This window comes from Belonocnema kinseyi, chromosome 2, assembly GCF_010883055.1.
Source record: "Belonocnema kinseyi isolate 2016_QV_RU_SX_M_011 chromosome 2, B_treatae_v1, whole genome shotgun sequence".
Taxonomy (NCBI): domain Eukaryota; kingdom Metazoa; phylum Arthropoda; class Insecta; order Hymenoptera; family Cynipidae; genus Belonocnema; species Belonocnema kinseyi.
Window position 1 is genome coordinate 100,323,574 of NC_046658.1, and position 13,612 is coordinate 100,337,185.

At 21.1% G+C, this 13,612-nt stretch overlaps 1 protein-coding gene across 2 annotated transcripts in view; it reads right to left on the reverse strand.

Annotated features, from left to right (window-relative positions):
- LOC117168050 (phosphatidylinositol 4-phosphate 3-kinase C2 domain-containing subunit beta) overlaps positions 1-13,612 on the reverse strand; it is a 168,211-nt gene that overhangs the window by 68,340 nt on the left and 86,259 nt on the right. For both annotated transcript variants that reach the window (XM_033353395.1, XM_033353394.1), the window contains exon 13: positions 7,155-7,361. In XM_033353395.1, the coding sequence (XP_033209286.1) occupies positions 7,155-7,361 (207 nt within the window). The remainder of the gene's footprint in view (positions 1-7,154; positions 7,362-13,612) is intronic.

Here is a 13,612-nt window from a genome sequence, read left to right on the forward strand (position 1 = left end):
GAGAATTCTTAAACTTTATTGATAATTAGTTAAATTATTATTTCTTTTTTAATTCATCTTTTTTAGATGAAAATTTAACTTTTTGGTTCAGAATTCTTGAATTTCATTAAAAATTCAACTTATTGATAATTTGTCTTTTTTGGCAATAACTTATTCATTTTGTTTAAAAATTCATCTACTTAAGTTGAAAATTAAACTTTTTCGCGAGAGAATTCTTAAATTTAGTTACAAAATTTTTTTTTTAGTTAGTAAATTAATTATTTTGTTTCAATATTTATATTTTTGGTTAAAAATGTAACAACTAGGTTTTAAAATTGATATACTTTTTTTTAATTAAAAAAAGTATTTTTTTTTCTTTCTTTCTTAAAAATTCAGATTTTTAGTTGATAATTCCTAAAGTTTGTTTAAAAATTGCTTCTTTCAGTAGAAAATTGTTTACAAATTCTTTTTTTTTTTTGTTAAAAACTTGACAAATAGATTTTAAAGTTGTACTACTGTCTTAAAAATTAAACAAAATTTCTTTTTTTCTTACAAATTCAACTTTTTGATTGAGAATTCTTTAATTTTATTGAAAATTCGTGTCTTTTGGTAGTAAATCAACTTTTTTGTTTAAAAATTCATCTATTATAGTTAAAAATTCAACTTTTTAGTTGAGAACTCTTGAATATTATTAAAAGTTCGTCTCTTTTGGTAGTAATTTTATATTTTTTAGTTAAAAATTCAACTTTTTAACATATTTAAAAATTAAAAATAGTTTATAAAGTGTCAATAGGACGTTCACCTTTGTTTAAAATTTTCGAATTGAAACCGTTTGATTTTTAACGTTAAAATCTAGAAATTATAAAATTGTGAACTGGTGTCGAATCGTTTTTAAAAATCATTAATTAATTTATATTCGAAGTTGATCAAGTAAAAATGTTTTTTTTTATCAAAAAATCATCGATTTTAAACGTTCCTACTTTTTAATAGTTCAAGTCTTTAAAATTGCATTTAAAACTCTTTTAATTCAAATGTACGCTTCAAAATCTAAAATGGAAATTTTTTTAAGCAAAAGATTTTCGAATTAAGCATTCTAAACAATTTTTTAAAAAATTATATCATTTTAAGTCATTTTAAGCTATAAACATTAAAAATTGAATGATGAAAATTTTTTTTATAAACTAAAGACTTCATAAATTAAAAGTTATTTTAATTTTAAATAGTTTAAAAATTCTTTAAAGGTTTCACGCTTTTATTTCAAAATCTTGAAACGCTTAAATTGTCGTTTGACATTTTTTTAAAAGTTTTAATCATTTTCAAAAAGTATTCAGAACTCCTAAGCATATTTTAAAATTATTCCAATTTTTCCTAAAATTTTTTTTAAATTCTGCCAAATTGAAAAAAAAATTCCTCAAAATCTTCCACATTCATTTTTCATATTTTTAAAAATCTTTCTAAATATTTTTAAATATTCTCTCAAAATTAATTTTGTCGAAATAAAAAATCATTTTCAATTTTTTTAAGAAAATGCTGTTTATTCTTCAGAAGCCTTTCAAAATTCTTAGGAAAAGGATGGCCGTTTTAATTAAAGAAAAAAATTCCCGGGTTTTTGCCGGTTTGCAAACATTTTTCACGATCAATAAAATTTAAAAATTCGAACACTAAAAGATAAACAAAATATAAATCCCATTTCAAGAAAGAATTAGATTTTTCCTGTAAAATTCCCTGTTCCAATTCCTAATTTAAATTTTTTAAGAAAATTTCTCATTTCAACTTAGAATTAGAATTTTTTGAGTAAATGTTCCAATTCATAATTTAAATTGTGTTCAAAAATACTTCGTTTCCACTCAGAATTAAATTTTTGTTTCTAAAATTCAATTTTCGATTCAGAATTGTTCTTCTGGATAAATTCCAATTCTAGCTCAGAACTGGTTAAAAATTGAAAATTCCCTGTTTAAATCCAGAATTTTAATTCTTTAAGAAAATTTTCCGTTTCAACTAAGAATTAGAATTTTCCTGTAAAATTCCCTGTTCCAATTTACAATTTTAATTTTTTGTTCCAAAAATATTCATTTTGTTCCTTTTCGAAAATTACCAGTAAATTAAGAAAGCTCGAAATTTGTTAAAACTTGAAAATTCCCGTTTCCAAATCAGAATTACTATTATTATTATTATTATTATTATTATTATTATTATTATTATGGATAAATTCCAGTTCCACCCATAAAATTTGTAAAAAATTGAAAATTTCCTGTTTAAATTAAAATATTTTAATTTGAAATAGTTTTAAAATCCTTAAAATTCTTCGCAATTCTATTTCAATATCTTGAAAAATCTACATGCTGTTTTCAAATTTTTTCAAATTATTTTTTTTTTTTAAATCATCCTTTTTGTTTGAAAATTCGTCTTTTTGGATTGAAAATTCATTCTTCTCATAAATTTATTTTTTGGGAATCATTCTTCGATAAAAATTCAACTATTTAGAGAAAAAAATTTTTAAATAAGAATTCATCTGTTTTAAAAGAAATTTAATCTTTTTGGATAAAAATTCAACTATATTTGGTAGAGAAATCAACAATTTGGTTAAAAATCATCGTTTTTGTTTGAAAATTCATCTTTTTGGATTGTAAATTTATTCTTTTTGAAGAAATTTATTCTTTTTGGATAAAAATTCAACTATATTTGGTAGAGGATTCAACAATTATGTTGAAACGTTATCCTTTTTAGTTAAAAATTCATTTTTTGGATTGAAAATTCATTCTTTTCGTAGAAATTAATTTTTGGTAAAAAAAAACATCATATTTTGATTTTCAAAAGTCAACTGAAATCATTTTTTCATATAAATTCAACTATTTTTTTTAATTATAAAAAAATTTAAATTCATCTGTTTTAAGAGGAATTTATTCTTTTTTGGATTAAAATGCAACTATTTGGTAGAGACTTAGCAATTTGGTTAAAAATTATCCTTTTTGCTTGAAAATTCGATTTTTTGGATTAAAAATTCATTCTTTTTGTAAAAATTTATTTTTCTGGTAATCATTTTTGGATGCAAATTCAACTGTTTAAAGCAAAAAAAATTTTTTTTTTAAATTCCTCTGTTTTAAGAAAAATTTAATCTTTTTTTTCGTTTTTTTGGATTAAAAATTCATTTCTTGTAGAAATTAATTCTTGGTTAAAAAATTCATATTTTGTTCTTAAAAAGTCAACTAGAATCATTTTTCAATGAAAATTCAACTATTTTTTTTAATTAAATAAAAAAATAAGAATTCATCTGTTTTAAGAGAAATTTATTCTTTTTTGGATTAAAATGCAACTATTTGGTAGAGAATTCAACAATGTGGTTAAAAATAATCCTTTTTGTTTAAAATTTTGTCTGCTTGAATTGAAAATTTATTCTTTTTGTAGAAATTTATTTTTTGGGAATCATTTTCGGATGAAAATTCAACTGTTAAAAAAAATTTAATCTTTTTGTATAAAAATGCAACTATATTTGGTAGAGAATTCATAAATTTTGTTGTAAAGTTATCCTTTTTAGTTAAAAATTCATTTTTTAGATTGAAAATTCATTCTTTTTGTAGAAATTAATTTTTGGTAAAAAAAACATCATATTTTGATTTTCAAAAGTCAACTGGAATCATTTTTGCATAAAAATTCAACTATTTGTTTTAATTACAAAAAAATTGTAATTCATCTGTTTTAAGAGAAATTTATTCTTTATTGAATAAAAATCCAACTATTTGCTAAAGAATAAAAAAATTTGGTTAAAAATCATCCTTTTTGTTTGAAAATTCGTCTTTTCGGATTGAAAATTTATTCTTTTTGTAGAAATTTATTTTTTGGGAATTATTTTTTGGAGAAAATTTCAACTATTTAAACAAAAAAAATTTTTTAAATAAAAATTCATCTGTTTTTAGAGAATTTTTTTTTGTAGAAATTAATTTTTTAAAATTCATATTTCGATCTTGAAAAGGCAACAGGAATCATTTTTGCATGAAAATTCAACTACTTTGTTTTAAATTTATATTTATAATATAAAAATTCATCTGTTTTGGTAGAATTAAAAAAAAATGTAACTTTTTGGTTAAAAATTTTCTATTTTTCTGCTTTAGTATTGGGCTTTAGTATATTTTTAGTTAAAAAATCATCTCTTTGGCTGAACGTATAACTGCTTTGTTGAAAATTAGTCTTAAAAGCCTTTTTTTATTTAAAAATAATTTTTTAACTGAAAATGTAACTTTTCCACCTTTTCTTAAGATTGATCTTTTTTAGTTTAAAATTCTCCTTTTTTTGGTAAAAAGAATAATTTTCTTGATTTTAAAATTCATTTTTGTAATATATAAATTTCATCTTTTTTTATTCAAATATAAACTATAACACTTTTTTGTAATGAATGTATCTTTTAAGGTTAAAAATTCAACGATTAAGTTAAAAATTTATCTATTTTCTTGTAAATTATAATATTTTGTTAAAGTCATTTTTCATAACAGAAAAGACATATTTTTGTTTGAAAAAAATAATAATAAATTTGAAAAATTTAAATTTGTATCTGAAATACTGTTTTATTTATGACCAAGAAAAACAAAAAATTAGGCAAGCAAAAAGCAGGGAATATACGAAATGAAGCTTATAAATCGTTATTTATTTAAAGTACGGTCCCTTAAGCTACTCGAGAGATCAAAAGAAAAATCTGTCGCTTTTCGAAAAATTAAGAAATTTAAATTTATCTCTACAAAAACAGAAAACATAAATAGAGAATACAAAAAAACCTTATCTTTTGACATATTTTTGGATAAAAAAAACTCTTTCAATCACTCCAATAGCTTAGTGGTAAGAGGTGCTCTTACCACTAAGCTGTAGTTCTTAATTTTTTTTTACCGGGATTTTACAAAATTTTTAGAAGAAAAATCTGCCCAAGTTCGATTTTAACAGTTTTTTAAATAATTATAGTGCAGTTTTAAAGATTTAAACGATTACAAATTAAAAGCATTTGAAGTTGAAAATTTTTGATAAAAAACAATTTTATTTTATCACTTATTCCGGTAATTTTATCTTTAAATAAGAATTTTCATGATTTATCAATAATATTTTTTTATTTAGAGTTCCAGGTCTTCCTTTATATTATTTTTTATATTAAATCCTGCAAATTAAAAAAAATACTTAAAATCGTCCATGTTCTTCTTTGACCATTTCTGAAATCTCTTAAAATCTTTGTAAACTTTCTGTTACAATAATTTTCTAAAATGAAAAATCATTTTCTATTTTCCTAAGAATCTTAAAAAAATTTTCATTCTTTGGAAGTCTTTCACAACTCTTATAAAAAATCTAAATTTTTTGTTTGAAATCAGCAAAAATGTACATTTTATTTTTAATTTAGTATTTGAAATTATTTCAAGTTCTAAATTTAATTGGAATTTTTTTTATTACTTCTAAATATCTATTAAAATTACTCTAATATTTTTATAAATAATAAGTTTTCTATTGTCATTTATAAATTTAAATTTAATGTTTTTTTAAATTTGCAGGATTTTATAAAAAATTATAGAAAAAATTCAATTCATTTTAAAATATATTTAAAAGTTCTGAAAAAATATTCAAAAATTATTTTGAATTTGCAAAAATTTTAAACCACTTCTAGATTTCTCAAGATTTTGAAATAAATTTTTTAATCTTTTAAAGGATGCCTAGACTGTTTAAAATAAAAATAATTTAACTCCCAATTACAAAAATTTTAAGTTAAAAAAATTATTTTTCCATTTTTAATGTGCCTAGGTTAAAATTACTAGGTTAAAATTAAGTTATTTAATTTTCAACTAAACAAGATATAGTGTCAACAAATAAATGGAATAATTAGATTTTCAATTAAAAACATTAATTTTGCACACGAAAAAAATGGATTTTCAACAAAATAGTTATATCTTCAATCACAAAGAAGAATTTTTATCAAAACAAGGACTTTTCAATCAAAAAAGATTTTTTTTAAATAAATAAATCTAATTTTCATTTAAGTGCATTAATTTTTAACAAAATCGAATTTTTAAGCTAGAAAATTATTTTTTGCAACCACAAAATCAAATTTTTAAGAAACTAACTTAGTTTTCAACGAAAAAAAAAAGAATTTTCTAGCAAGAATCTTTAATTTCCTGCGAAAAAAGGCAACTAGAACCAAATACATAAATTTTTAAATAAGGTAAATAAATTTTCATCGGTAATAAAATATTTTAATTTTCATTAAAACAAAATTCATTTTTAACGAAAAAAGAAACCGAATTTTCAGAATAGTTCGATTTTATGTGAAAAACATTAATTCTGAACGAAAAAAAAACGAATTTTCAATAGTATACTTAAATTTGTACCAAAATCATGAATTTTTAACGAAGAAAATTAATTCTTGACCGAATAAGAAGAATTTTCCAACCAATTACTTAAATATTGAACTAAGAAAAATAAATTTTGAATAAAAAATGGAATATAGTTGAATTTTTGACAAAATCGAATTTTCAAGCTAGAAAGTTATTTTATGCAATCACAAAATCAAATTTTTAAGAAACAAACTTCGTTTTCAACGAAAAAAAGAATTTTCTAGCAAGAATCTTTAATTCCATGCGAAAAAATGAAACTACAACCAAATTCATCAATTTTTCAATATGGTAGACAAATTTTCATCAGTAATAAAATATTTTAATTTTCATTAAAACAAAATTCATTTTTAACGAAAAAAGAAACCGAATTTTCAGAATAGTTCGATTTTATGTGAAAAAAATTAATTCCGAACAAAAAAAAAACGAATTTTCAACAGTATACTTAAATTTTAAACCAAAATCATGAATTTTTAACGAAGAAAATTAATTCTTGACCGAATAAGAAGAATTTTCCAACCAATTACTCAAATATTGAACTAAGAAAAATCTTTCGTTTTTCGAAAAATGAAAAAATTTAAATTTATCTCTACAAAAACAGAGAACATAAATAGAGAATACCAAAAGCCTTGTCTTTTGGCATATCTTTGGATAAAAAAAAAAACTCTTTCAATCACTCCCGTAGCTTAGTGGTAAGAGGTGCTCTTACCACTAAGCTGTAGTTTGATTTCCAGCTGAGCGAAGGGATCTTTTTTCACAGATAACATTTAATTATGAAAATAAAATATCTCTGGATCTGAATTCTGACGGTAGACTTACCAGTCGTAATCGAAAAATTGAATTGATCCCCAGCCAAGTTCCTCCTTCTGCATGGAGCCTTCAGCGCCACCTACACTCACACCGGCACTACCACTATTAGAAGAATTTGACTCATGTTCCGTGGGCTGCAAAGTCCGGCCATAAAGAACAAGAACTAATCTCGCTTCCCTTGGAACTTGACAAACGCTGATGCCTCGGAATTCCAACCTTCAGAAATACCAAAATTCATTTTTCATAGAGAGTCTTTGAAAAGTTTCTAATTATTTTAATAAATTCGTTTTCGGAAGGTTTATCTAATGGAAGGGGGAAACAATTCTGGTAATCCACTGAGCAAGCAAATTAACTTTAAATTCAGAAATTTTCATAGACAATCTAAATATTTTTCAACTATTTTGTTAAAAATTCAACTATATTACATTTTTCATCCAAAATTTATTTTTCTTAGTTCAATATTTAAGTAATTGATGGAAACATTCTTCTTATTTGGTCAAGATATAATTTTCTTCGTTAAAAATTCATGATTTTGGTTTAAAATTTAAGTATACTGTTGAAAATTCGTTTTTTTTCGTTCGGAATTAATTTTTTTCGCATAAAATCGAACTATTCTAAAAACTCGTCTTCTTTTTTGGTTAAAAATGAATTTTTTTAAATGAAAATTAAAATATTTTATTACCGATGAAAATTTAATTACCTTATTTAAAAATTTATGTATTTGGTTGTAGTTTCCTTTTTTTCGCAGGAAATTAAAGATTCTTGCTAGAAAATTCTTTTTTTTTCGTTGAAAACTAAGTTAGTTTCTTAAAAATTTGATTTTGTGGTTGCAAAAAATAATTTTCTAGCTTGGAAATTCGATTTTGTCAAAAATTCAACTATATTCAATTTTTGATTCAAAATTTATATTTCTTAGTTCAATATTTAAGTAATTGGTGGAAAAATTCTTCTTATTTGGTCAAGATATAATTTTCTTCTCTAAAAATTCATGATTTTGGTTTAAAATTTAAGTATACTGTTGAAAATTCGTTTTTTTTTCGTTCGGAATTAATTTTTTTCGCGCAAAATCGAACTATTCTGAAAATTCGGTTTCTTTTTTGGTTAAAAATTATTTTTTATCGAATGAAAATGCATAAAATAATTATCTAGCTTGAAAATTCGATTTTGTCAAAAATTCAACTATATTCCATTTTTCATTCAAAATTTATATTTCTTAGTTCAATATTTAAGTAATTGGTGGAAAAATTCTTCTTATTTGGTCAAGATATAATTTTCTTCTCTAAAAATTCATGATTTTGGTTTAAAATTTAAGTATACTGTTGAAAATTCGTTTTTTTTTCGTTCGGAATTAATTTTTTTCACATAAAATCGAACTATTCTGAAAATTCGTTTTCTTTTTTCGTTAAAAATGAATTTTTTTAAAATGAAAATTAAAATATTTTATTACTGATGAAAATTGTCTACCATATTGAAAAATTTATGAATTTGGTTGTAGTTTCATTTTTTCGCATGGAATTAAAGATTCTTGCTAGAAAATTTTTTTTTTCGTTGAAAACGAAGTTTGTTTCTTAAAAATTTAATTTTGTGGTTGCATAAAATAACTTTCTAGCTTGAAAATTCGATTTTGTTAAAAATTAATGCACCTAAATGAAAATTAGATTTATTTGTTTAAAAAAAATCTTTTTTGATTGAAAAGTCATTGTTTTGATAAAAATTCTTCTTTGTGATTGAAGATATAACTATTTTGTTGAAAATCCATTTTTTTCGAGTGCAAAATTAATGTTTTTAACTGAAAATCTAATTATTCCATTTTTTTATTGACATTATATCTTTTCTAGTTGAAAATTAAACAACATACTTAAAAATTTAACTGATTTGTTAAAAATTATTTTTTTACTGTAAATTTAATTATTTCATTATCAGGATGGCCGTTTTAATAGAAGAAAAAAATTCCCGGTCATTTCCCGGTTCGCAAACATTTTTCACGACCAATAAAATTTAAATAATCAAACTCTATTCTTAACATTTTTTCACATAAAGTAATAAACAACAAATTAAAACATTCAAAATGGAACACTTGAATTCCAAACTACCAAATAACACTTTTCAATTAAAAAATGTTAAATAAAATGCAAATAAACTGTACATTTGAGAACTTTGATCAATTATAGAGCTCAAAGTTTCAGATTAAGTTCCAAAAATATAAATCCACATCAACATTTTCAATAGTCTAAATTAAAAAATCAAGCAATGAACTTTAAAAATTATCAAAATTATATTATTTTAAGTAATTTTAACCTAGACACATTAAAAATTGAAAAATAATTTTTTTAACTTAACATTTTTGTAATTAGAAGTTAAATTATTTTTATTTTCAATAGTCTAGACATCCCTTAAAAGCTTTAAAATTTTATTTCAAAATCTTGAAAAATCTAGAAGTGATTAAAAATTTTTCGAAATTCAAAATAATTTTTGAATTTTTTTTCAGAATTTTTAAATATATTTTAAAATGAATTGACTTTTTTTCTATAATTTTTAGAAAATCCTGCAAATTTAAAAAAACGTAAAATTTGAATTTATAAATAACAATAGAACACTTGTTATTTATAAAAATATTAGAGTAATTTTAATAGATATTTAGAAGTTTTAAAAAGATTCCAATTAAATTTAGAATTTGAAATAATTTCAAATACTAAATTAAAAATAAAATGTACATTTTTGCTGATTTCAAACAAAAAATTTAGAATTTTTTTTTAAGAATTGTGAAAGACTTCACAAAATTTTTTTTAGGATTCTTAGGAAAATAGAAAATGATTTTTCATTTTAGAACATTATTGTAACAGAAAGTTTACAAAGATTTTAAGGATTTTTTTTTTAATTTGCAGAATTTTCTAAAAATTGTGGTAAAAATTCTATTTATTTTAAAATATGTTTAAAAGTTCTGAAAAAAATGTTAACACACTTCGTTTAAATTACTCTAATTTTTCTACAAATAATAAGTGTTGAATTTTTCATTATGCGTCAAAATTAAAAAATTTCACTAATAAATTAAACACTTTTTAAATAGAAAAATTAAAATTGTAACGCCAAAAGTTTAAAAAAAGTTCTTCGAAAATCTAAAGATTCAAAGCTTTCTATGTAAAACAATTCATTTTCAAATTGTTTTCTGTTAAATATTTTAATGGCTAAAAGGAAATTAATAGAAATAATATATTAATAGATTTATTTATGAAATTTAATATAAAATTTATTTTATATATTATATAATTTATATAATTTTTATATTTACAGTTGATAAAATAAAATTGTTTTTTATCAAAAATTTTCAACTTCAAATGCTTTTAATTTCTGATTGTTTAAATCTTTAAAAGTGCACTTTAATTATTTAAAAAACTGTTAAAATTGAACTAGGGCAGATTTTTCTTCTAAAAATTTTGTAAAATTCCCGATAAAAAATTGCACTGACATTTCCCGGTTTTCCAGGTTTCCCGGTCTAGCGGCCACCCTGATTAGTGATGAAAATTTTTCTTTCTTAGTTTAAAAATCTTATTATTTGATTGAAAATTAGTTTTTTTTTAAATATTTAAGATTCTTGATTTAAAAAATTGACGCATTTTGTTAAAAATTATACTTCTTTGATAAAAAAAAATCTTCTTGGTTGAAAATTGAACTAATTTGTTCAAAATTAACTTTTTTTTGTCTTGGAATACATCATTTTAGTTGAAAATCGATCCCTTTGTTTAAAAATTGAACTATTTTGTTAAAGATTCGTTTCTTTTTTTAAAATAATTGTTTTAACTGAAAGGTAATTATTCTATTTTGGTTGCAAATTTTGGCATAAAATTAATCTTTGTGTTTATAATTTATGTTTTTAATTAAAAAATTTAACTATCTGGTTTAAAATCATTCTACTTTGTTGAAAATTAAAAAATTTGATTAAAAATAGTTCTTATTGGTTGAAAAATTCACAGTTTTTCTTGAAAATTCTTAGTTTTTGGTTAAATTTAACTGTTTTTTTTTTTAATTAAAAATGAAAAAAATGAAAATCTGTTTTGCTTAAAAATCAATATTCTATTTTTCATACAAAAACTCATCTCTTTTGGTGAAAAATTATTCTAAATTGTAGAAAATAAAAAAATTTGGTTAAAAGTCATATTCTGGAATTTAACTCTTCTGTTGAAAAATCATTGTTTTTTTGGCAGAAAGTGGATTTTTTAAATTAAAAATTTAACTATTCCAGTTAAAGATTGATCCCTCTAGTTGAAAATTCATCGATTCGGTGAAAAATGATTCTACTTCTAGAAAATTAAAAATGTTTGTTAAAAAATCGTTTATTTTTTGTTAAAAATTCGATTTTTCAAGTTGAATTCAACTATTTTGGTGGAAAATTCAACTATATTGTTGAAAATTCGTTAATTTTTGTTAACAATTAATTTTTTAACTGAAAATCTATTTCATTTTTTGTCTAGAATTACTTGGTTGAAAGTTGAAGTACGTTGTTAAAAGTTGTTGATTATAGTTAGAAATATTTTTGTTGAAGATTTGAAGTATTTATTTGAAAATTCTTTTTTTTTTTTTAATTTTTAATTGAAAGGCAACTATTCCATTTTTTGTCAAAACCGTAAATTTTTTAGTAGAAAATCCAACTATTTGGTTAAAAATTAACGTTTTTTGTTGAAGATTAAAAAATTGTATTAAAAAATGTCCTTATTATTTAAAAAATTAACTGTTATTTTTGAAAATTCGTCTTTTTTAGTTAACTTTAACTGGTTTTTATTATTAATTAAAATCTTTTTTGGTTAAAAATCAACTGTTATCTTTTTAGTTGAGAATTTATCTTTTTCGGTTAAAAATTATTATATATTTTAGAAAAATCAACAATTTCGTTGTCCTTTTTTTAGATAAACGTCCTTCATTGTATAAAAAAATTTAACTATTGTCCTGAAAAATCATTGCTTTTTTGGCAAAAAAAATTTTTTCAACTGAAAATTGAACTATTTCAGTTAGAGATTCAAATACAATGTTTAAAATTCGTTTTTTTGTTTGTTGAAAATTATTTTTTTTTTAAAATAAAAATCTGGGTATTTTTTTAGTTGAAAATTCTAATTACTCTGTTAAAAGTGAAACTTTTTTAAAAATTCTTAATTTAAGTTGAAAATATTTTGGCTGAAGATTTAAAATATTTATTTGAAACTTCATTTTTTTGTTTTAAAATTGAAATTTTTGATTACAAAATTAAACTATTCCATTTTTGATTTAAAAAATTAAGCTTTTTTAATTGAAAAATCAACTGTATGGTTAATAATTTAGGGTTTTAGTTAAAAATTCATTGGTATAGTAAAGAAAGTATCTTTTTTAGTAAAAAAATTCAACTGCAAAAAGGAAAATTTATCTTTTTTTAGTTGAAAAGCCAACTAGCTCGTTAAAAATGAGTATATTTTGTTGAAAATTTGCCCTTTTCAAAAGAAAATTAATTTTCTTGCATAAAAATGCGACTATTTAGTTGAAATTTAATATCATTTGTTAAAAAAATTCAACAATTCCTGTTGAAAATTCATCTCGTTGGTCGAAAATGTATCTAGTTAGGTGCAAAAAATTTTTTTAAAAATTAATTTCTAAAGTGAAAATTCGCCATTTTCAGTAAAAAATTATTCTACTTGGTCAAAAATTGAACAACTTGGTTGAAAGTAGAACTAATTGGTTAAAAATTCATTTCTGGGCTAAAAATGCCTGATTTTAATTAAAAATTCGTTTTTTTTTTCATTGAATATTTAATTAAGAGATATTGTTATTTCATTTTTGGTTCAAACTGTAAATTTTTTGGTGGGAAATTCAAAAAGTTGGTTAAATTCTTATTTTTTGGCAGAAAATTAATCTTTTTTCTTAAAAATTCATGTTTTTGGTCGAAAATGCAACGACATATTTGATTCAAAATGACTTTAAATTGTTAAAATTTGTTTGTTTGTTAAAAATTGGTTAAAAAATGTCCTTATTGGGTGAAAAAATAACTTTCATTCTTAAAAATTCTTCTTTTTTGGTTAACTTTAACTAAAAATTTAACTATTACAGTTAAATATTCATCAATTTAGTTGGAAATTTATCATTTTGGTAGAAAATTAATCTTTTTTCTTAAAAATGCAACTTTTTGGTTTAAATTTCATCTACTTTATCGAAAATTCAACAATTCCTGTTTTAAAATTCATCTTTTTCTTCCAAAATTTATCAATTTACAAGAAATTTTTTTCTTTTTATTGAAAACTGATATTTTTTTAGATGAAAATTCAACAGTACGATTGAAAATTTATTTTCTTTAATGGTAAATTCAACTGTTTTGTTAAAAATTCAAGTATTCCGTTAAAAATTCATCTTTTTCCGTAGAAAATTAATCCTTTTAGTTAAAAATTCAACAATTTGGTTAAAATTTCATCGAATTTGTTAAAACGTTCAACAATTCCTATTAAAAATTT